The 25,526-nt window shown below is 42.1% G+C and overlaps 1 protein-coding gene across 2 annotated transcripts in view; it reads right to left on the bottom strand.

Annotated features, from left to right (window-relative positions):
- Positions 1 to 25,526, bottom strand: part of tmtc2b (transmembrane O-mannosyltransferase targeting cadherins 2b) — a 166,760-nt gene that overhangs the window by 13,701 nt on the left and 127,533 nt on the right. The window contains exons 8-11 of one of the 2 annotated variants that reach the window (XM_023971663.1): positions 18,356 to 18,477; positions 11,191 to 11,272; positions 9,149 to 9,263; positions 1,883 to 1,946 (exon numbers count right to left, since the gene is read on the bottom strand). In XM_023971663.1, coding sequence (XP_023827431.1) covers positions 1,883 to 1,946; positions 9,149 to 9,263; positions 11,191 to 11,272; positions 18,356 to 18,477 — 383 coding nt within the window. The remainder of the gene's footprint in view (positions 1 to 1,882; positions 1,947 to 9,148; positions 9,264 to 11,190; positions 11,273 to 18,355; positions 18,478 to 25,526) is intronic. The other variant, XM_023971664.1, reaches the window with a different exon arrangement.

The following is a 25,526-nucleotide window of genomic DNA, read 5'->3' as shown; positions in this document are numbered from 1 at the left end:
ATACATCAAACTTTATTTGAATGAACACAAAAAACAACAAAGGGGAAAAAAGAACATAAAGTTCTGCAGGGCTATACAGCTACTGTGCAAAAACAACATCCCACAAACTAGGGTGGAAAAACAGGCTGCCTAAGTATGATTCCCAATCAGAGATAACGACAGACAGCTGCCTCTGATTGGGAACCATACCCGGCCAACAAAGAAATAGAAAACTAGAATGCCCACCCAAATCACACCCTGACCTAACCAAAGACATGAAAAGGCTCTCTAAGGTCAGGGCGTGACAGACGGTCAGGGGTCAAATTGTTAAAATGTCATGGTATATCAAAAATTCTAAAATGGTGACTGGAGCCTGCATTTGTTCCTTAAGATTAATAAAATACACCACCAAAAGTTTAATTTAGGGGCTTTAGCATTTTGTATGTTATTTTGAAGCTAATTTCCTGCAATTCTACATTGGGAGGTGTAGTTGCCCTTTAATTCACCATATGTTTGGCTAGTGGTGTTTCTGTACTGTACAATGTACAGTAGGCCTAGTGTACATGTGATGGCTGAGTTTGCAAGAACAAATGACCACCCGATTGATAGGTTACAAATCATCATGATATCATTCTGCCAGGTAGGCCGACTTTGGAGTCAACATTTAATTGGGAAGGGTTTTGGGGAAAGCCTTAGAAATGACTGTTTCGGTATGCTAACTGGCAACACAACACACATGGGCGCTCACAAACAGGCGTTACCTCTTCAGAAAGTTGCAGGAAATACAAATCACTGATGAATTATTTTAATTAATTATGAGAAACTAGTTCAATTGAACTACCCTACCGCTGTAAACTAGTCCAGGGACAACCAGTTGTTTGAGCTGCGTGCTCTTGCTGCCCGACAGATGATATTCTGCTCAAACTAGGCTACGAGTGTGGCGTGTGTGTATGTGCGCAGCACACATCGTGAGGTGTATGTTGATAGGCTACTGATGTTACGATTGTCCATTTTATCCCTCCCTCATCACCTCCTCTCCATTTGGCCAGGCTGTCGTTTTTGTCTCCAGAGTGCCTCTGCTAAGGGTTTCAGATGTTTTCGCTGTAAAAAGAATCCAGAATCGTACACTTTTTGACTTTTTTCTTTCCTAACAAGGGTTATCTAAATTCACCTTTAGTAGCACTGAATTATAGAAATGAGCTCCACACTTCACCTTCCACTCTTTGGTGTCCTGTCTCTATTAATCCTTTGAACTACATCATGACAATAACGAGGATTTTTTCTGCTCTAAAATGGTGGGAATTTGAGACTCACAAATACAAGATAGTCCATTGAAAGCACACAACTATTTGCAACATTTTTACACTCTATGTTACATAAACATGGTGGGCAAATGGTGTAAATTGTGTATGTTGTATGTTTACATCTACGGGAAACATTTCTGTTGGCTGAATCAAACATCACGACGGGTGACACTGTCCAGACAAACTTGCATTGTTCCTTGACAAGTGATTTCTTCTAATCAGGATGGAACTAACATTAAGACCACAGAGGCCAAACTTTATTTCCTCCACTGCAGTTCAAACAAAGTCAAATCTGTGTCGTCAGATGATACTCAACTACTTGAGCCTATTTATTATCCACACACCAAAGCCCTGTGACTAAGTGTTATTATCATTATTCCTTTCAATCTGACCACCCTTAAATTGCCCTGGCCCCTCCTTTGAAGTCCCTGATTGATCCTACACAAACAAACCTTGGAGCTCCGATGACTTGACAATGCAGGCCTTTGTGAGGAAACAGGCAGAGCAGTGATTGGTCAGAGAGCCACACAGCCAGTGATTGCAGACAGAGTGTCCATCATGTTGAGTAATAATAGGTCAACAGAGGTTGATATACTCACGTTAGGTCTTATGCTGGCTGCCTGTCCGTAATACTTCTCGGCTGCGTCGTTGAGACTGGCTTGTCTGCAAAGGAAAGCACAAAAAGCAATCATCCCTCATCTTTATTACTTCGAACTTCAGAGGGTTCATAAGAGACCTTGAACTCTGTCTGTTTAATGCTGCTACGGGGTCAGTAAGGTTAGGCCACGGCTGAGAATGCCGTGTAGCAACGAGAGGAGTCAATGAAACAGGCAATTTGTTGCAGGCCTTTCAGCAGACAGCCCTCCATGCTGAGTGGTGTACAGCATGCCCTGACTGTTTTCATTATATCCTGGGTCGCAACCTTTGTGTCATGATCTTTGACCTGCGTGTCATTACAATAGGCCTCTCATCAACCATTGCCTTAGTAAGAACAAACATCACTTCGAAGGCCTGTCCCCTGTCGGTGGGGTTGAAAACTAGGAAGGAGATTATCACAGAAACCCATGTGAAGATGTGTTGCAAGTTTATGTACTTTACAAAAATTGGGAGCATCATATCATTATATTTAATTGTACTGTACAAACACAACAACAAAACATGCAGTGGAAACGATATAGTAATGTAAGGTAAAGGCACCTCTAGACAGATGGTTAGCCTGCAAATCCCAGAAGACTAGAAGTACTTAGAGTCTGTAGATTCTCCAATAAAAGTTCCAGTCAAAACAAGAACGTTCTCCATATGTTCATCATCTCCATCCACAATATGCTACGCTAGTAAACTTAGATTACTGTCCTACCTGACTGTGTGAATCTTTCCCTTTGGCCAAGAGCTTTTCCGTTTATTCATATTCCTATAAATCAGAAATCATTTTTACAACCCGCAGCTGCATTTCACTGATGGTAACAATTGTCTCACTGCAAACAGTTTAACTTTGACAGAGTCAAGGACGGAGTCAACGACTGCTGGCTCCAGAGTCCCGAGTCGTAATGATGAAAGCAAGACCATCTGAACTGAACAGGGATTTCATTAAGCCTGTCTGGCCATATTAAGGAATCCTCCTCCATATTGCAGTGCTATACAGCCACTTTCACATTCCACGACTAGCACGACAATACCCCGAAGATATCCATACCTGAGTTATCTCTGAACCCAGAACAAAATCTCATAGTCTGTCAAAAGAGACTAATACCTGACCTACAGGTTATTCTGCAGAGCATAAGTGCTGTCACATTCTTGTTGAACTTTAATCAGAACACGCTATGATTTCAAGTTTCAAGTTTTATTAGACGTATGTATGGGATGCACATGGTATACATCGTCTAACAAAATCCTTACTTGCAGGTTCTTTATCGACAACGAAACAACAATGAGAAATAATAATAATTTGATAGGTCAAGAGGCAAGAGAAGCAGTTCTGATAAATGCGCAGTACTCATCTTCTCTTGGCAGTCTGCATTATTGAAAGCGGCATACAGCGTGCAATTCTAATAATAGCAAAAACCCAAGTTCTCTCTAGAAACCAATATTTCAATCACCACAATATCCAGCGGTAGGGAGGAGTTTCCCTCATTCAATTTTCATTTTGCCAAATCAGAATGTCACCTTTCAGATGCTAAAACAAAAAATGCACACAAAAAAACAAACGATACACAACACCATCGATCTTCCTTTGAGACCAACACTGTTGTTAAGCCACAGTGGTAATGGCTGGTCAACAGACATGGGTGAATGCTTTCACCGTGAGGTGACACCGGTAGTGGTATGAGGGACTGGAATGGAGTCTGTGGTGTGAAATGATATGGTGAAGATGTTTTGGACGGACATGCGATCTAACTCAAGAAAAGAACACAGCTTGGCTTCGGCATCTGTCATACTATATCCAGCACTAATGAGGGTTGAGAATCATTGAGAATCCTTACTCAGTGCAGAGAGCCTTGCCTCCCTCAAATAACTCTTGATACAGTTCAGTCCAAGGCCTTTGTGTAGGAGGTGTGGATACTGGCGTGTGTCACTGTTATTCACAAGTTATCACTATGAAAACTCAAACACACTGGTCTCTATTTTTGACTTGTGTCAAAACGCACCTTAGTTTACAATTTCAACATGTAAAAACTGGGGCACTGGCATTTTCCAGCCCTAATGCCTGGTTCTGCAATTTACCTGTCTAACATCAGCTTGCTTGCGCTGTGGTTGGAGCGGTGGCAATATTTAAAAACAAGGGCAAAAGGGACAATTTCACACAGCTCTAAGGGGTGGGTCGAAATGTACGGAATGGGAGAGAGGGGAGAGGGTCATGCTTTTTCAATTTCAGTCAAGGTGAGGTTTTTAAATCTAGTCCAGGGTAGGGTCATTCAATTTGTAATTGACAAAATCAAAATTTCTCTGTGTTTTAGAATGAGTTGCTTATTAGGCTATATGTCGATGTGTGCCTGATGTCACCCCTCATCTCTGATTCTCCGCTGGGTGCACAATATCAAGTGTGCTATAGGCTATTTAGTGTGGTCTCAATCAAATGAACAATTGCCTATACAGTAGACTATAGGCTACGGATGTGCATGCTTGGAGAAGCACAGATCAAAGTTATCTTTCTAAGATAGCTGCTGGGATGGTGTAAATAAAACTAGGCTGCATTACACACGGCAATGGATATTCCAACCCTGAGCCCTGGCCTGCTCTGCTGATCAAAACATTTTTGTGTGTGCTGCCTAACCAATGGCTGTGCTGTGTAGGCCTATAGTGGCAGTTCAGGAGGAGAGTCAAAGGCTTCTTTTAAAAATGTTTTTTTTTGCAATATGTGCTATAGCCTATGTTCTGTTCAGTTTGAGAAGGAGAGCAGGAGCACAAAGATGAGAAGGAGGACCGGAGGTCAACTTTGATAGCTTGTTACAACTATAATTGATTTAAATAAAAACAATATGTTTCTTGCCCTTGATGTATTTATCATCGAGTTATTGACCTCACAATAAGCCAGATTCTAGTAACTTACATTGTGGTGCTGAAACAATCAATCGGAAATGGGCAGCTTATGGTGCTGAAAGTAGGCAATGTTGAATAGGCATAATTTATTTAAACCCTTCATTTTCATTACACTTTATTAACAACAAGAGGGCTTTGTGTTGGAGCCTATTTCTTCCTATTTAAGAAATAAGAGGTAGGCCTACCTGTTTGACAGACAAAATTAGGCTATAGGCTGCTATATCCATAGATTTGTCGGCCAATTCTTCCACCCACCATGCACTCTTTGAAAAGCCTACCTTCATGTCAGTGAAGGGCTGTTAAGTTTAAACCAGGACTGGAATTGGGGGGGTATGAGAGGGTATGCCATAGGCCTACCTTTATTAAAGAAAATGGAAAAAAGCACAGGCCACAAGAAGTGAAGGTAAACGAAAGGCATGTTCTCTGCTATCCACTTTATGTTTTAATCATTATTTTGGGTATAGGGAGGGCCATCCAATTTCATTTCAGAGAGGTCCGATTTTCTCCATGTAACCCTTATTATAAATAACATTCACTCGCTAATGGGAAGTTTTAATATGCCGGTGCATCTCATATTCAGAATCATGAAAAACATTATTGGTTTCCCCCCATTTCGTTTAAAAACAAAGCATAGCTTACTCTCCCCTTAATCAAGGCTGGTTTAGGGGAAACTTTGTGTCTTCCCTCTGAATCAGAGAGGTGTGGGGGGCTGCCTTAATCAACGTCATCGGCGCCCGGGGAGCAGTTGTTGTTGGGGGTTAACTGCCCTGCTCAAGGGCAGAACAGCAGATTTTTCCACCTGCTGGTTCGGGAATTAGAAGCAATTACCTTTCGGTTACTGGCCCAATGCTCTTAACCGCTAGGCTACCTGCCGCCCTCAGGTTTACAGCATCGCATAGGCACATCTTTTTTTATCCTGGCCATTAGCCAATAAGCCTATGAATAAAGCGGTTTTAAATGGTCTACTGAGGGTGCTTTGAAATATATTAGAGATTTTTACCCTGATGCTTTTTCATTATTTACAATTCACATACCTGCATACGTCATTATGCTAGTTCAAGTAGACTACCCATTTCCATTTTAAAGAGCGCCCCTCGTCCGATTACCAAAGACACGCTACTCCAAACTATTCAGTTCTCCTATAATGCCATATCAACTGCATTTTTTCTGGAGAATCTGCCTCGCACAACAATACAAATGACAGAAGCCTATTATTTTTTATAGATGTGTGAATGCTATGCATAAAGACATTTAGGTCTACGTGCACATTTTGTACAAGTGCCATTGTACGAGAGAAGTGATTTATGATATCATGCTTTTGACCCCATCCTATTTAGAAATATATATATATATATATTTTAAACTGATTGCTTGTTTACCGTTTCATATCAAGCCCTCTGCTACCCTTACCCTAGGCCTAGGCTAAGAAGGCTGGTTCAACAGCAATGTACTGTCTTTTTTATCCTGGCCTTGCAAAGTAGCCTATCCATAAAATCTGTTTAAATGGTCTATTTCAATTACAGTGCCTTGAATTGAAAATATACTACACATCCTAAAACATACACACACATATGCCTACCTGCATACTTCATTTAGCTTGTTCAAGTGTCCATCCCCATCTCCAAAGAGCGCCTCTCATCCGGTTACCAAAGCTGCGCTCCTCCAAACGTATTTAAATGATTCAGTTCTATAATACAGTACCAATGGTAGGCCTAGGCTATATTTTTCTTAATGAGAATGTGCCTCATACATACAATACATTTTACAGGAGCCTAGTATTTTTTATTTTAGGAGAAGAGGGACGCGTAAAGACATGTAGGCTAAGCTAGGCTCATTGAAGCCAATTACAACAATGTTACGTTGACTGCCAATACTCCAAACATAGTAGGCTATTGAGCAAACACTGGATGTTGATTGGCCAGTGAGTGGCCAAGCCCTCGTCACACCTACAACTTGTTATTCCTCAAACCCAGCCTTTCGCACTACTGCGAGCTATTGTGCTCATAATTCCGGCTGTGAAAATAGAAAAACATATTTCTGACACACCACAGGACCTATAGCACTACTGCCAACCCTTATATTTAAGCGTTGGCAGTTAAAATAGAGCGCCCTGTGTTTGTGCAACTCGAGAAAGCAGAGCCCAAGCTAACACCTCAATTGAGCAGCATGGATCATCATTTGTAGTTGAATAAACAAATACTTCACACAAAATAACCATCATTCAAAGTAGTATTACTTATTTTCTCAACAATAACTCCTTGCGTAACCTCATTGAACTGTTTAACAAATACCCTTTCAAAAGTAACTTAAATAGTGCCCCATACCAGAAATTGTGCAGCGATGACAAATATGGGTTTGGTGTCTAACCGTGACCGTAACCATGTGTTGCGATAACCACAATCATATTCAGAATAGAATTTCTTCTCGAGAATTAATCTAATTCTATATCATTTTCAAGTCTATAAACATACCATTATCAGACTGGCGAACTGGAGAGCTGTCAAACCATTGTCACCAGACAAACAAGATCTTTAATATGAGTGGTAAAGGATTGCCAGGGGATAGTGGCTTGTGAGAGCACAGCAAGCACAATGAGAGAAGACGACACCCTTCTGCCTTCGGTTAGACCCAAGTCCTCTGAGATAAAGCTGCTGGGAAGAGAGGCAAGAGAGGAGAACTAGAAGAGGACAGAGTGGAAGAGATGGAGGGAAAATAGGGATCATGAGTGAATGAAAATAAAGAACTCTCTGGATGAAACAATGTTGGAACATATTTCACATCAGCAACACGACCGCCGAGCCCTCTGTCTTCGAGCCCTGACAGTTGGTAATCTAAAGATGCTTTATTAACCCCAGTGCAGACGCACAGACACACAAGTCAAACAGCTGACAGCACTGCTTATAGTACATCTAACGGCAGTTTAAAAAAAAAAAACTTAATGAACAAATTGCTTCAGCAACAACAGCCAGTGTATGATATGTGTACTAACTACAGCGAGCCCATCTGTCTCGAGCAACAAGACCCACAAACGTTACACAAATGTTCCTTGTTCTTTCTGTCAAACAAGTCTGGCTTCCCGGAACAGTGTTGTGACATCACACAGCTAGTGAACGGTGGGTCTGGCTTGCAGAGGGATTTGAGCACTTAAAGGGCAGCATTAGCACATTCCCCTGGGAGATAGCACTCAGCCAGGCTTCCCTTCCCTTCGCCTGCCAGCTGATGCCGCTGCTCCGTAGCCCTACTGTAGACGAAGGTTTGGAATAACGTGCTGATTGTTTAAAGAAGGCCGGGGGAAATGGATAGTGAGGAAGTAAACTTGTCAAAGACCAAGGGCCCCAGAGAGCAATAAGAGAAGGTTTTCACATCTGAAAGCCCAGTCCCCCACCCTCCCTATTCAAATTCACTAGTATCCCCCACCAACCGAGGGCCTTCCACGTCGTGGTTCCAAGACAAACACATAAAGAACATGAGTTCCAGAGGAAAGAGACCCCATGCCAGCGCGGTGGTGGGGAGCCCCTTGCTGAGCCCAGCCTGAGACCCTCTTTAACAGCCAGGGGTCCGGACCCCGGAAGAGGCTCTGTAAAGCATGGCCAGCTGAGCTGGTGGTGCTGCACATCCCCCTGGATCAGAGTGCTGTGCAGCGGGCCACCATGTGAAAACCAGCTGGATAAAGACATTATATAGCACTGCATGACACAGCCTCCTTCTGTCTTTGGTAAAGAAAGTGAACCGCAAAAACTACCTCAGTGAAGCACAATGATTCAAGACATCGCATTAACGGTTTAAGTAGTCGTAATTTCCCACAGCCAGCAGTAGTAATTCTCACACAGAAAAACCCTGATTTACCCTAATAAGTCTAAACAAGGGACACCTACAAAATAGTAAATATAATATTGTTGGCTCTAAGCTGAGCTCCCTCAGTCTGTGTGGCATACTGTAAATTGGCACGTTCCTGTATTTACACATTTCCACTCGCGGCTTGCACCTCAAACACAACAGCTTGCGGCTTCCAGGAGAACTGTGAGTCAGACGCCGCGCGGCTGAACTTTGCTCTGATTTGAAACCGGCTTTTCATGAATCAGCCAGAAACAGCAGAGGGAGAGCAGAGGCAGGCACGTAGCTGCGTGGCGATCTAAGACAAGATGGCAGCTCCCTGGCTACCGCTGCAGCAGCAGAGAAGGGGATTACAGCAGCCGGCCAAGTAAATCACACTGACAGTAGAGCGCTGTAATCCCTGGGATAAAGTGTACAGACCGTTGACGCTCTACCTCCCCCAGCTCTTGTCCCCTCCCCTCCCTCACAGTGTGTCCGACCCATCCAACACTCACCTGAGCATGTGGGCTGCACTGAAGACAACATCAAACTCCCCGCTGTCCAGACGCGCCGCATTCTCTGCCATCTCAGCCGCTTCCAGCAGACGAGACTCCTCCAACAAAAACTGACCTGGGAGCAGCCAGAGAGGACATAAACACCAAGTTAAAATGCTGTATGTGGATGTATTCCTAGAGTGGGATGAATACTTGCTGGGAATATTGTGTTTGGCCCGCGGAGATAGGGCGGATAGCGGCCGGCCTACGAATGATTTGCTGAAACACAAGATACAAGCAGAGCGTACCATCACCCTTTAGCCATCGCTCTTTGGGTATCGCTCAGGTCCATTTGTCCAATTAGGAGGATCTTGATAGGTATGTTTCTCTGACATGTGCGTCGGGCCTGGCTGGAGTTCTGTAAGTTCTGAGGTGCAGCTGAAATTATAGAGCAGGGCCTTTGTAGCCCATCCTATTGAGGCTAGAGTGTGGATCCCTGATGGGGGCATGAACTGGGGTCGGACCTCTCGGAGAGGGTCAGGTTTGTGGAGGAATTAATAGCCTGTTGGTTTTGGTGAGCTCCACTACTGTACAATGCTCCCAGACCACTGGTGGAAACCAAGCATATTTTCCTAAATAGCTGCGGATGAAATGTAGACTTTGCTGCTACAGGTCTTAGGTAAAGGAGAGAGCACTTTGGCACTGACTGATTTCCAATGTATTGCAGAGCACCTCCAGGTTAGAAACACTGCTATGGCATGGGATAGATTTCAATATGTCAACTCTTGTTTTATTGGAGTGGTTAAGAATATGTGAAAGCTGTTCCTTAAAATATCAAGAAATAAAGGAAATTCTTTCATTTTACGAAAGATTGATCACACGGTACATTACCACAAATTCTTCTGCTGGCACTCGCTCTCAAACCCACATTTCAAAGACGACACTTGAAGTGACCTTAGTAGAGATCAAATTGGTTGTTTCTCGTAAGATCAAATGGTGTTCAGCAAAAAAGACATGTCAACTGTCACGCTCCTTCTTTCCACATCTGTGCACATGTCATATTTGAGAACAATGTGAGGAAATTGGGGTTTATCTTCATTGGTCAATAGTGTGAATATTCCCTCACGCTATCCTCCCCAACCAGCCACGTACACAACCTTAATACAGGAAGAGAGGTCAGCCAGCATTGCTAACTACCTGGAAGGGATCCAGTCAAGATGTGTGTGTGGACAGGCTTTGGTTCAAAAATCCACAAGAGAGAGTGGTCCTGAGAAGTGACTTGTTCTCAGGGTTGGGCTCAATTCAGATTTTTTAAATTTTTTAAACTTTTTATAAATCCAATTCAAGTAGTAAACAGGATCCAGAATTGCAATTTTGAATTTGAATTAGAATTAAAGGAAATATAATTAAATTCAAATACCTCTTCTATTCTATATTAGGTCTAGTCTATAAAAATATGCATATTGTACATAAAACATCAAACATGTCGTTATATACAAACAGTATTGTTGAAACAAATTATTTTCAGGACAAACTCTTAAAATGAATGATGAAGGAAAACAAAACCTGTGAGCAAATATTCTAAGTTATTATATTTCAATAATCACTTACATTTTGTTCAATATGGGGGAAAAAATACTTAATTAACCCTCAAGTTGACCCTGATGCCTTCAAAAAGAGGCCAAACAAATGAAATGGTTGGTGGATATATAATTTATTCTTTGGTATCTGGAAGTGTTTAATGAAACTCTCATGTTTTATGACTGAGTGGAATATCTTTGAATTGCACTGAATTCAATTCTACTTCCTGCCACTCAAACTCAAATAAAAATTCTACATCCTGTGGGGTTTGGCCAATTCAATTTGAATTTCAACTCATGAGTTGAATGAGGTCAGAACAGTGTAACATACAGATATTTTTTGTTGTAGTGCAAAAGTACACTATTTGGTTGATTCAATGTGGCCAATGGCATGTCAGAAGATTAACCTTAGTATACAGTATAACCTTGATATAATTTTGGTAAATCAAAAGAAACCCCAAAACCCCAAACTGTACCACTTACCATAGTGCATATAGCAATTTCCTTTAGTGGGGTCTAGTTGGATGGCCTTCAGAAAGAACCTCTCTGCTTCAGTCTTCTGACCCTAAGAAGGGAGATTAATTAGATACATTGTTACTATTTTTTGCCGTTGCTATGCCATCAATTTCAATATAAAAACATAATTTTACATGTAAAAGCTGATTTTGCCAAGTCACAAACTAACTGTAACATTAAATCTTAATAAGAAGACATAAAACACATGTAACTACATTATTCTTTTAACACCTTGTGTCATCCTACGAAAGATTTACTCTCAAAGTACACAATGTCATGCTTGGCACAGTTGACTGCCTGGTCTGAGCATTTAATCATAACACGCTTATATCTGTACAAATAACACTTGTATGACCGCAAAAGCGGTGTGTGTGGCCAAACTACTGCAGCTGAGAGAGCGAGACCCAACAGACACGCACACACACACACATACAAATGCACACACACACACACAGTACGGCAGACATAGAGACGTAGATCTTGAGAGAGGGCGTGGTGAGGCATGCTGGATTACTCCAGCCTGATGAGGGGCAGCAGCAGCAGTGACAGATTGGGGCCCAGAGGAGCCAGTCCCCCGGGGGCCTCAGAGCCGGACCAAATCACTGCTAACACACAGAGGCTCCAGCCAGCACAGCTGCCTCTGTCTCACGCACACAACACTGGTCTCATCTGTGTATCAGCTGCACTCTGATCAACAATACAGCTACATTCTATAAACATAATGCCAGTTATCAATCATTGCCTATAGAAATCTAAATATAAGAAATGCCACATCATTTTAGATTATGTAAAAAAAAAAAAGCAGCAAGGACTCCCTTAATTTTACAGTACATAAGCCAGTAACCAGAATAAATTATGTTTACACATTCCATTATAAAGAATGAAAGAAGACAAATCTTACATTTTAATTGCAGTCTTAAAAAAAAAGCCATTTATCTAAACACTGCAATCCGATCTGGATTTTATTTAACCTTTACTTTATCAGGGAATCATACTGAGACCAAGGTCTGTTTTACAGATGAGCCCTAAATTACAGAAATTACAGAAAATACACACATCAAAATACTGTATAAATACATGCCTCCATTTTTCACTGGCCTGACCTTCAATAACTCAAGAAGTATCTACAAGTGGAAATGTTTGAGTGTAATATTCATTGATGTGATGGATCATTTTACGAGCAATAAGTATATGTTTAATGCAGCTTAAGGCGTGAAAGTGACAGTAACAGATCCAGTGCGAAAGGCATTATTTCTGTATGCTTTCACACTCAAATTCACAAATAGTACAAAGCACTCAGCTGAGGAGCAGCTGGAATAGTCATAACATCAGCATATTTCTGTTTACTCAAGTTCAGACAAAATGTCTGGCAGGAAACCACGTTATGACAATTTAATGCACTGGCTCTCATTGTGCGTGTGGTTTTGAATGGACCCGGATAGTCTAATGTTCATTTCACAATATTGATAGAGAATCTACAGTGTATGAGGTACATACATTGCAGGTTTGACTGAGAAGTGAGGAACTCTCTTTACTGATGAAAAGTTGTCAGACAATGTGTGGAAAATGACTCCATTGATGTTCTCATGTTTTGAATCCATGCTTTGCCTTATCAGTCTTAGGAGTTCTCTGAGCAGATTGTTGAATGAAATCCAGCTGCATAATTTCAACACTTAGAGCCCATTAACTTTCCCTCTCACAACTGTCAGGTATCCAGATAAACTCTATTTAGTGTGGTGGTTTGTATGTAGTAGAGGTCATCACGGATCCACCTGTACCCGAATACCCGAGACACGATGCTTTCAATATACTTTGTATCCCTCATTTACTCAAGTGTTTCCTTTATTTTTGGCAGTTACCTGTAATATGGACGAAGAGGTATCGAAACAAAATGGAATATAATGTTGCGAAAAAAGTTCGGAATGACACAATTTCATATGTACAACATCGGAAGACCTGCATCACTATAGTGAGAGCTTTGCCATTTCTAAAATGATGTATTTGAATGTTTTTGGAGCATTTTTTTATGGTTTCTTCGGGGGCCCCATACTACACAACGAGGATGAGGAACTGATTTGCTGTTTGGGGTAAGTTTCTCTAAAACAGGTGAAATCACTAAAAAGGTTTCTGGACCCTTCTATAATATGTCATTTACATCAAAAATTGAGATTTGGTTGTAAAAAATAAAACTTCTCCTTTAACTGACGGAAGGGCCAGTACAGATTTGAACGTGAAATCTGCAGTAGAGCGAAAGATGGAAATGTTATCATCTATGCTGCTGCTCTTGATTTTTATGAGAGTGGAGCATGGCACCTGTATCTTGGTGTTGTTGGCCAATCATAAGTCATCAAAGCAGCAATAATCATAGAGCCTCCAGATATCTAATCAATAGAAGATGGAATTAAAAATGCCGGAATTAAAAGTTAAAGGAGAAGGATAGGCTACAACGACCAAGAGCCAACAGGTAGGCTGCTACTTAATATTCTGAATGGAGTTGTAGTCTCAATTAGACTGGCTACCTAACGTTAGCTAACTATGTAATCATATTTGATGATAAATAAACTAGCTATGGCAGCTAAACTACTATAGCGCGAGTCGGCTTGGTTGGTTGCTGTCTCTCGTCTCTCCCTCCCTGTTCCCCGTGTCACTCGCTCACAATACGGCCCCTCCCCCGTCTGCCAGAGAGGCAACTCTCTCTCCCTCCTCTCCCCCTTTATCAGCTCTGGTTAATTTAGTCTGGATCCGACCAGGTCTTTACAGAACGGATCTAGTTGTCATCGGGTCCATTCAGAAAGGGTCTCTATATAAAATAAATTAATTCATGCATATTGTTTCTGGGTGGGAAAGACCCAGGACCATTTCAGAACGAGTCCAACTTTCTGGACCCGTGAAGACCTCTAATATGTAGCCAATGCTCTAAACCTGGCTGTGCAACAAACACAGTAACAGCAGCAGAGAGAAAGCATCTTAATAACTATGTTTGATGGATGGCCACAGCCTGCAGTGTTTGGAAGAATCCCTCTCCTCTCTTCTCTCTCTCTCTCTCTCTCTCTCTCTCTCTCTCTCTCTCTCTCTCTCTCTCTCTCTTCTCTCTCTCTCTCTCTCTCTCTCTCTCTCTCTCTCTCTCTCTCTCTCTCTCTCTCTCTCTCTCTCTCTCTCTCTCTCTCTCTCTCTCTCTCTCTCTCTCTCTCTCTCTCTCTCTCTCTCTCTCTCTCTCTCTCTCTCTCTCTCTCTCTCTCTCTCTCTCTCTCTCTCTCTCTCTCTCTCTCTCTCTCTCTCTCTCTTCTCTCCTCTCTCTCTCTCTCTCTCTTCTCTCTCTCTCTCTCTCTCTCTCTGACTGTTTGGTGAAGGGGCTATTTGGTAAGGTGGACAAATAATATTTAAAAAATCCCTGCCACCCATATCCACTTCCTATTCAGTATCAACTCATTATGGAGGTGCAATATCCTGTTTTCACACATACTGTATTTAGGTTAGCTAGCCTGTAAGTCTGACAGAGCTCTCCTCTCCTCATCCCATAATTTACACCCAGAGGAGAAAGGAGGCCGTTGTCTATCTTTGCCTGAGATCCAGAAGAGAGGCACACGGCCCTGAGCTCTGAACTCCACACTTTCCTCTAAATCAATAGCCCTTTCTTAACTAAAACAACATCTACTTCTCACACCTTATCAAATCAAATGTAATTGGTCCATACACATTTTTAGCAGATGTTATTGCGGGTGTAGCGAAATGCTTGTGTTCCTAGCTCCAACAGTGCAGTAGTATCTAACAATTCACAACAATACACACAAATCTAAAAGTAAAAGAATGGAATTAAGAAATATAAAAATAATAAATTGAGCAATGTCGGAGTGGCATTGACTAAAATACAGTAGAATAGAATACAATATATACATATGAGATGAGTAAGACACAAAGTAAACATTGTTGAAACATTATTAAAGTGACTAGTGTTCCATTATTAAAGTGACTAGTGTCCCATTATTAAAGTGACTAGTGTCCCATTATTAAAGTGGCCAGTGATTCAGTGAGTTTTACCCTGCCTGCCATTTTTCTGCTTCTTTTGGATAGTGTTGTTCACCCAGTGTATGCTGTGACAGATGTAGATTCCAGAGATTGTGTCTAGTGGCTTCTGTTAATCCTTACCAAATAGTGTCAGCTAACGGTCACCCCAGCATTAGTTTTTTTATGCATGTGATGTCAGAATGCATTCACTGTTCCAAAATGTGATAGGCTTTACTGAGCCGGACAAACTTCTCTCTTCGAGGAGAGCCCAAGCACTTCCCCAGTGTTTCCGCAGATCAAGAGCGCAGACATTTGCGCAGTCTTGCACAAACTTTTTCCCCCTGGCACATTTTCTGGCCCGGCGCTCGCATTGCCTTCACAGTTGTTTTCCTTACAAATAATAACTTTGGATATGTGTGCGTTCCTATCATTTTATTATTTTCTGTATATTGTGTTGTCGTTTCTACTGTAGCATACAGTATGAATGGAGCATAATGTATTTACAGTTTTATTCACATGTTCAAGTACTGGTGACAAATCATGCATTCTGATTATTGCATATATTGTAATGGGCACCTATGATGTGTGTAAAATACTTTTTTGAAGGTTGTATAATGAGCTAAGCTATTTGCAAGCTATGTTTGAAAGTGAAAAGTGTTAGAAAGTGTTTTACTCAATTATTATAAGAGTTAGCTAAATATGACCGCTTGTGTTACGTCCATTTTCCCCCAGTTAGCGCTAGGACTAATGTAACCTACATTTTCCGGGTTTGGAGGGTTGTGTTATGCTGTCGCTACTTCTGTGTATGTCTGAATAGTGCCATCAAAAATAAACTGGTCACATTCAGGACAGCTTTGTAAGGGCTGTGTTTGTGCAAAATGTTTCTGTTAAAAAAACAGTGTGGCCAGCTCAAACGCTGACTGTTGTGTCAATTGAAACTGGACATTCTAAATAAGTGTTCTAATCACATCGGTTTGAGCGTACACTTCAGGGACCACTGTAGAATGATCACACTTGTTTGTTGGTACCACGTTCATCTGTACAAACAATAGTACGCAAGTATTAACACCATGGGACCACACAGACGTCATACCGCTCAGGAAGGAGACACGTTCTGTCTCCTAGAGATGAACATACTTTGGTGTGAAACGTGCAAATCAATCCCAGAACAACAGTAAAGGACCTTGTGAAGATGCTGGAGGAAACAGGTACAAAAGTATCTATATCCACAGTAAAACAAGTCCTATATCAACATAACCTGAATGGCCGCTCAGCAAGGAAGAAGCCACTGCTCCAAAACCGCCATAAAAAAGCCAGACTACAGTTTGCAACTGCACATGGGGACAAAGATCGTACTTTTTGGAGGAATGTCCATCGTTATGTTTGGAGGAAAAAGGGGGAGGCTTGCAGGCCGAAGAACAGCATCCGAACCGTGAAGCACGGGGTTGGCAGCATCATGTTGTGGGGGTGCTTTGCTGCACGAGGAACTGGTGCACTTCACAAAATAGATGGCATCATGAGGAAGGAAAATTATGTGGATATATTGAAGCAACATCTCAAGACATCAGTCAGGAAGTTAAAGCTTGGTCGCAAATGGGTCTTCCAAATGGACAATACTTCAAAAGTTGTGGCAAAATGGCTTAAGGACAACAAACTCAAGGTATTGGAGTGGCCATCACAAAGCCCTGACCTCAATCCTATAGAAGATTTTTGGGCAGAACTGAAAAAGCGTGTGCGAGCAAGGAGGCCTACAAACCTGACTCAGTTACACCAGCTCTGTCAGGAGGAATGGGCCAAAAATGGGAAGCTTGTGGAAGGCTACCCGAAACGTTTGACCTAAGTTAAACAATGTAAAGGCAATGCTACCAAATACTAATTGAGTGTATGTAAACTTCTGACCCACTGGGAATGTGATGAAAGAAATAAAAGCTGAAATAAATAATTCTCTCTACTATTATTCTGACATTTCACATTCTTAAAATAAAGTGGTGATCCTAACTAACCTAAAACAAGGAATTTTTACTAGGATTAAATGTCAGGAATTGTGAAAAACTGAGTTTAAATGTATTTGGCTAAGGTGTATGTAAACTTCCGACTTCAACTGTATTTCTTGCTTCACATTAGTTCAGAATTAAATGAAAATCACTGACATGGCCATTTTTACCACAGATAACATTATTGCCAATCAATAAAGTTCACCATCAAAGGTGTCCTTGCTTGCTGAGAAGTGATTAGGGCGAATAGATACTGTTTTCTTTATTTATCCTGATTGTCCTGGATTGTCCTGACCCAACAAATGAATGGGACTTGAAAAGGGCTCCGGTAAAGCACTGGAAATGAGGGGAGACAGACAGGAAGGGCCTGGTCCTTCTTAAGCACTCCAGAGGGCTCATCCCCATCCCAGGACCTTTGAACACATTCATGTCCCTCCATCAGGGGCCAGACGCTGGGCTGCTGCCTGGAAGAGAGTGGCGTCAGCCTGGGGAGAGGGGGACCACCTTCACCCCTCTTTCCCTGTTTCTACACACCATCCTGGGTCCGATCTGTCACTGCTCACTGTGTGCACCACACGACCCCTTCCCTGTGAACTCTGGAACCCTGTGGAGTCAACTACCCCCAGCACACAAACCAGCCTTTCTCCTCTTAGTCAAACACGGGTCAACCACGTGAACTTGGTCAATATCATCTGAGTGCACAGAGGCACAGAAGGAGGCGCACTAAAGGCAGCACGGTCTGGAGTTAGAGGAGAATCCACATCAGATCAGCCACTCCACAGAGATTCCTCAGGGCTAATGGGTTTCAGACGCTGGTTAGTTAGCTCGAGCCATTTGCAACCTCTGTTGCTAAAATTGATTAGGGTTCAATATGGAGTGCCTGTTAAGAATTAGTCCGGGGATTTGGTAAGAGATCTTAAAAACACACAGGGCAGTCGTGACATGGGTTTCAATCAGGAAGCTATCATCACAGGATGATGGGGCACCTTGAGAAATTCAATGTTATCCTCACACAAGCCCGCAAACATGCACAAGCCATTGATTAACTGCATACAGACTCTCGGGCTACTTGCGAAGCTGAAGAAGGATAAGAAAGAAGAAGAAGATTCTAACGATGATGAAGAACAACTTACCGTGAGGGCGAGGAGTTTGCCGTAGGTCAGGTGTGCTGGGATGTGGTCTGGCTTGGCTCTCAGGGACTCTTTGTACCAGTGCTCGGCATCGGTCAGCTTGTTCAGTCTCATGTAGGCCTCTCCTGCGAGGGGAAGTGAGGGGTTGGGTCAAGGGTCAGAAGTTAAGGAGCCACACGTCTTCCCATTGTCTCACACATTCAATGACAGCTAGGGCAGTCATCCAGAAAGGCCCGACATGACTCCAGTGCACTTTGAAACCCGATACCAAACTCGTGTTTTATTAACTAATGGAGTTATTACTAGGACTAGGGTCAGGGACACACCCATTACAACATTGCTCAGTGACAATCCTGTAAAAATAATAATTGAACCTAAAGGTGGATTTTCAGATCCCCCCATGTGTTTGTTAGATGGAGTTCTGTGGGAGGCCTAATGTACTTCAGGCCTAACATACTTTGCTAAGACTGGCCTGAGCTGATCGGATGACATGAGGCTGATGACATGAGTAGAAACACCCTCCCTGATCCTTCAGACATCATCTGATACCTCATCCAGCCCCTCACACGTATTATAAGAACGCTGACGACACAGTTGGGTAAATGGGGAAAACACAAGACAAAACAATGTTTTAAATGTAATTATCTCAGGAATAATACAGGGACAGGGGATGTGACAGTGATAGGTTTCACATGAACTTGTAACATGGTTCGTTTTTCAATCCACACCCACGAGGAGTGCAAATTACGGGATGTGTAATCTAAACTAGCGGACTGAAGCTAGATAATACACTGGGGATTATGGCTAATCATTTCCATTGATAAGAAACTGGAGAGAAACAACAGGTGGCCAGGGGTGGACTGGGACAAAAATTAATCCCTGGCATTTTAGCCACACCAGCCCACATCACCGCATGCGTGTTATGTGTGTCAGGACACCTAACACAGCACCCAAACCGGCTGCGCGCGTGCGCCATCTTGCGCTATCGTGCATAAATGTATTTTGTCCGCCTACACCAAACGCGATCACGACACGCAGGTTAAAATATCAAAACAAACTCTGAAACAATGACATTAATTTGGGGACAGGTCGAAAAGCATTAAATATGTATGGCAATTTAGCTAGTTAGCTTGCACTTGCTAGCTAATTTGTCCTATTTAGCTAGCTTGCTGTTGCTAGCTAATTTGTCCTGGGATATAAACATTGAGTTGTTATTTTACCTGAACCTGCACAAGGTCCTCTACTCTGACAAATTAATCCACACATAAAACGGCCATCCGAATCATTTCTTGTCATCTCTCCTCCTTCCAGGCTTTTTCATCGTTGAACTTATATGGTGATCGCATCTAAACTTTCATAGTATTACCACGACTACCGGCAAAACAGTTCGTCTTTAGCTAACATGGCCAGTAGTTGACCAACTTGACATTTCTGACAGGTTAAAAATAGCTCTCTAGAGTCTGTCAGTGAATGACATAAGAGGAAAACTGCCCATATCGAAATTTAACTTTGTGCACTGTACTATTACAATTCTCAACAGCAGTAAGTTAAAAGCCTGACTGAGTTTTTTAAGAAGGGACCCGTGGTCAGTATTGACTCCGTTCTGGGTCCAGATCCGGAGCGTGGTCCACCAGTTGAGTATGGCTGCAGTACACTATAGTACAGCAATTCTCTACTTTTACTGTACCAGTGAATGGTGAAACAAAGTCCTCCTCCTTTTTTAACCAGCTCTTTTTAACCAGCTCATGTTTAAAACCAGAACAACATGTAAAAGCACCACTGGAGATACAACTCACCACTATAACTTTGCCGCTGTTGCCTCTCTGTTGTCCAGTCTGTCTCTGCATCTTCTCTGCTGTCACTCTGTCTGTTCTGTCTGTTCTGTCTGTCTGTTCTGTCTGTTCTGTCTGTTCTGTCTGTTCTGTCTGTTCTGTCTGTCTGTCTGTCTGTCTGTCTGTCTGTCACTCTGTGATAAATAAATAAAATTAAGCCTCAGTCTACAGATTTCACGACTGGGATTAAAGATATGCATCTGCTGGTCACAGATACCTTAAAAAAGAAGGTAGGGGGGTGGATCAGAAAACCAGTCAGTATCTGGTGTGACCACCATTTGCCTCATGCAGCACAACACATCTCCTTCGCATAGAGTTGATCAGGCTGTTGATTGTGGCCTGTGGAATGTTGTCCCACTCCTCTTCAATGACTGTACGAAGTTGCTGGATATGGGTGGGAACTGGAACAGGCTGTCGTACACGTCGATCCAGAGCATCCCAAACATGCTCAGCTTCCAGGAATTGTGTACAGATCCTGGCAACATGGGGCCGTGCATTATCATGCTGAAACATGAGGTGATTGCAGTGGATGAATGGCACGACAATGGGCCTCAGCATCTCGTCATGGTATCTATGTGCGTTCAAATTGCCATCGATAAAATGCAATTGTGTTCGTTGTTCATAGCTTATGCCTGCCCATACCATAACCCCATGGGGCACTCTGTTCACAATGTTGACATCAGCAAACTGCTCGCCCACACAACGCCATACACGCTGTCTGCAATCTGAATCCGGGATTCATCTGTGAAGAGCACACTTCTCCAGCGTGCCAGTGGCCATCGAAAGTGAGCCTTTGTCCACTGAAGTCGGTTACGACATCGAACTGCAGTGAAAGGCCAAAATGAATATTAAATTCTTTGGCAATAGCTCTGGTGGACTTTCCTGCAGTCATTGTGCCAATTGCATGCTCCCTCAAAACTTGAGACATCTGTGGCATTGTGTTGTGTGACAAAACGTAACATTTTAGAGTGGCATTTAACTGTCTCCAGTACAGTGTGCACCTGTGTAATGATCATGCTGTTTAATCAGCTTCTTGATATGACACACCTGTCAGGTGGATGGATTATATTGGCAAAGGAGAAATGCTCACTAACAGGGATGTAAACAAATTTGTGCAAAATGTTTTAGAGAAATAAGTATTTTGTGGGTATGGAACATTTCTAGGATCTTTCATTTCAGCTCATTACATTTTTTTTACATGTTGCATTCATATTTCTGTTCAGTGTACTTATATTACAAATACAAGTGCCTGGCTGCCATACATGTCCCCCCTATCCTAACGTTTACTATTACATACAGTACCTTCAGAAAGTATTCACACCCCTTGACTTTTTCCACATTTTGTTGTGTTACAAAGTGGGATTAAAATTGATTTAATTGTCATTTTTTTGTCAACGATCTAGTCAAAATACTCTGCCAACATAGATTTTTTTTAAACATTTGTTTAAAAAAAATGTGAATCATAAAACACTAATATGTTAGTGATTGATTAAATAAGTATTCAACCCCCTGAGTCAATCCATGTTAGAATCACCTTTCATAGTAATTACAGCGGTCAGTCTTTCTGGGTAAGTCTCTAAGAGCTTCCCACACCTGGAATGTGCAACATTTGCCCATTTATTATTTTCATAATAGTCTGTCACATTGGTTGTTGATCATTGCTAGACAACCATTTTCAGGTCTTACCATTGATTTTGAAGCAGATTTAAGTCAAAAATGTAACTCGGACACTGTCTTCATGGTAAGCAACTCCAGTGTATTGTCATGCTGAAAGGTGAATTCCTCTCCCGGTGTCGGATGAAAGCAGACTGAACCAGGTTTTCCTCTAGGAGTTTGCCTGTGCTTAGCTCTATTCTGTTTCTTTTTATCCTGAAAAACTCCCCAATCCTTAACGATTACAACTATACCCATAACATGATGCAGACACCACTATGTTTGAAAATGTGGAGAGTGCAACTCAGTAATGTGTTGTACTGGATTTGCCCCAAACATACATATCTAATCAAATCTAATTTTATTTGTCACATGCCCCGAATACAACAGGTGTAGACCTTACCGTGAAATGCTTACTTACAAGCCCTTAACACTATTTCTTGAACTGCATTGTTGGTTAAGAAAAGAAAAAAAACTAAAAAAAGTAACACAATGAAATAACAATAATGAGGCTATATACAGGGGGTACCGGTACCAAGTCAATGTGTGGGGGTACAGGTTAGTCAAGGTAATTTGTACATGTAAGTAGGAACAGTGTATTCGGGACCAAAAGTGAATTGCTGGGGCCTCCCGAGTGGCGCAGCGGTCTAAGGCACAGCACTGATCTAGGCCGTGACCGGGAGACCCATGAGGCAGCGCACAATTAGCCCAGCATCGTCTGGGTTAGGGGAGGGTTTGGCCAGCCGGGATGTCCTTGTCCCATCGCGCTCTAGCAACTCCTGTGGCGGGCCTGGCGCATGCATGCTGATACGGTCGCCAGTTGTACGGTGTTTCCTCCAACACATTAGTGTGGCTGGCTTGTATAGGTTAGTATTGTGGAGGGCGGCGCAGAATTGGCCCAGCGTCATGCGGGTTAGGGTTTGGCCGGGGTAGGCCGTCATTGTAAATAAGAATTTGTTCTTAACTGCCTAGTAAAATAAAGGTTAAATAAATGAAATAAATAAATAAAACTACAATGTTGTTGATCCATCCTCCTATCCCGCCATTAAACTTTGTAACTATTTTAAAGTCAGCATTGGCCTCATGGTGAAATCCCTGAGCGGTTTTGTTCCTCTCCGGCAAGTGATTTAGGAAGGACGCCTGTATATTTGTAGTGACTGGGCTTATTGATACACCATCCAGTGTAATGGTAATGAATAACTTCACCCTGCTCAAAAGGATAGTCATTGTCTGTTGATCTTTTTTTACCCATCTACCAATATGTGCTGGATAACCTCTCTGGTCTTTGTCTTTGAATCTGTGTTTTGAAATTTGAAATTCTGTGCTCGAATGAGGGACCTTACAGAAAATTGTAAGTGTGGGGTAAAGAGATGAGGTAGTCATTCAAAAATAATGTTAAACACTATTATTGCACAAAGAGTGAGTCCATTCAACTTATTATGTGACTTGTTAGATCATTTTTACTCCTGAACTTATTTCGGCTTGCAATTAATCTGTAAACATTTTGAAAAACATAATTTCACTTTGACATTATGTGGTTTAAATCTCAATTTAATACATGTTAAATGCAGGCTGTAACACAACAAAATGAGGGAAAAGCCAGCAGGTTTGAATACTTTCTGAAGGCACTGTATATAATATAGAGCCAAATTATAAATAAACTGGCAGTACATGTGTCTAGCATCACTGGGACCAGAAGACCAGGGACCACACTGCCTGTGCTGGTCCCAGCAACATCCTAGGGTAACATTTTATTTCAAGGGTCCATAATTAACACTTTATAAGGTATTTACAAACTGTTTGCACACCATTAATGAACTATTATTCCCACATTTGTCAATGTAAGTTAGCTAGTTATTCACACATGCATACAGTACATATACATTTCCTTGAACATCCTGTTTTGTGTGCTTGTTCTTTTACCAGGTACTGCAGGAATGTCTACCAATGGCATGGCCAACTTTTTGTGAGATATTAAACTGGTCACTCAAAACATTTATAAAGTATTTCTAAAGTATAAATAGCACTCACTTTAGATTGGGGAATGCAAAAATAATTTTCTAATGATTAGTAAATTGTTTATTAATGTGGGAGAAATTATAAATAAATGCTAAACACAATTTATAAATGGTTTATTATGGACCCTTAAAATACATGCCTTATAGATGACCATTGTCTTATTTACTACCTTATAACAGCGTAACTACATATTTAAGCAATAAGGCACGAGGGGGTGTGGTATATGGCCAATATACCACGGCTAAGAGCTGTTCTTAACACGACGCAACGCGGAGTGCCTGGTTACAGCCCTTAGCCATGGTATACAACCCTCTGAGGTGCCTTATTGCTATTATAAACTGGTTTCCAACGTAATTAGAACAGTAAAAATACATGTTTTGTCATACCCGTGGTGTACGGTCAGATATACCACGGCTGTAAGTCAATCAGCATTCAGGGCTCGAACAGCCCAGTTTATAATTAAAATTAGAGAATGTAATGTTACCCCCTGCCCACTTAGCTAAGTGTTTAAATATTAGGCTACATGTAATTTAATAGAAGAAAATGGGGAGCGAGAAGGAGAGAGAGAGACTGCCAGTTCCTTAAAGTTTTGGATGGATATAATACTGCTAACAAGTGACCGGCCTTTCAGCGAACGAAATAGGCGGGACTTTCCAGCCTCCAAAGGCGGTGGCTATGTAATGCAATCCGAAAGCGGAGTCACTCGTTACTACAAGATCATAAACCCACTCGCTGGGCTGAAGAGACTGAGATCCAGAAGCAAATAAATATTTACCCTCTGTGGATAGGCCAAGTACCCCAGAGGGTCTTAGTACCCCTGGTTGGGAACCACTGCACTACATGACCAAAAGTATGTGGACACCTGCTCGAACAGCTCCTGGAGTTGGTCCCCGCTTTACCTGCTATAACAGCCTCCACTCTTCTGGAGTGTTTCCACTGCTCCAGAGTCCACTGACAGCGAGCTTTACACCACTCCAGACGACACTTGGCATCGCGCATGGGGATGTTAGGCTTGTGTGCAGCTGCTCGGCCATGGAAACCCATTTCATGAAGCTCCCGACGAACAGTTCTTGTGCTGATGTTGCTTCCAGAGAGTTTGGAACTCGATAGTGAGTGTTGCAACCGAGGATGGACAATTTTTATGCGCTATGACTCGTCAGTTCGTTTTGTGAGCTTGTGCGGCTGATCCATTGTTCCTCCTAGACGTTTCCACTTCACAATCACAGCATTTACAGTTGACCGGGGCAGCTCTAGCAGGGCAGAAATTTGACAAACTAACTTGTTGGAAAGGTGGCATCCTATGACAGTGCCATGTTGAAAGTCACTGAGCTCTTCAGTACGGGCCATTCTACTGCCAATGTTTGTCTATGGAGATTACATGGCTGTGTGCTCAATTCTATACACCTGTCAGCAACGGATGTGGCTGAAATAGCCAGATCTACTAATTTCAAGGTGTGTCCACATACTTTTGTATATATAGCGCATTTTGGGGTCAATTTCGACCAGCCCACCCCAATAAAAGATGGTCCGGCCCTTTTCGCATTTGCCAGAATTGCCATTTGGCCAATCCGCCCGTGCAGGTGGCTGGTGAGGAATGCTAACCTGCTGACCTCTGAGACGATCAACAGACATCTCCGTGTTCTTCATTAGCAATGGCCTGTAATGTACCC

This window comes from Salvelinus sp. IW2-2015, linkage group LG26, assembly GCF_002910315.2.
Source record: "Salvelinus sp. IW2-2015 linkage group LG26, ASM291031v2, whole genome shotgun sequence".
NCBI classification, from domain to species: domain Eukaryota; kingdom Metazoa; phylum Chordata; class Actinopteri; order Salmoniformes; family Salmonidae; genus Salvelinus; species Salvelinus sp. IW2-2015.
The sequence above is the reverse complement of the archived record's forward strand: the minus strand, read 5'-3'. Positions and strand labels throughout refer to the sequence as shown.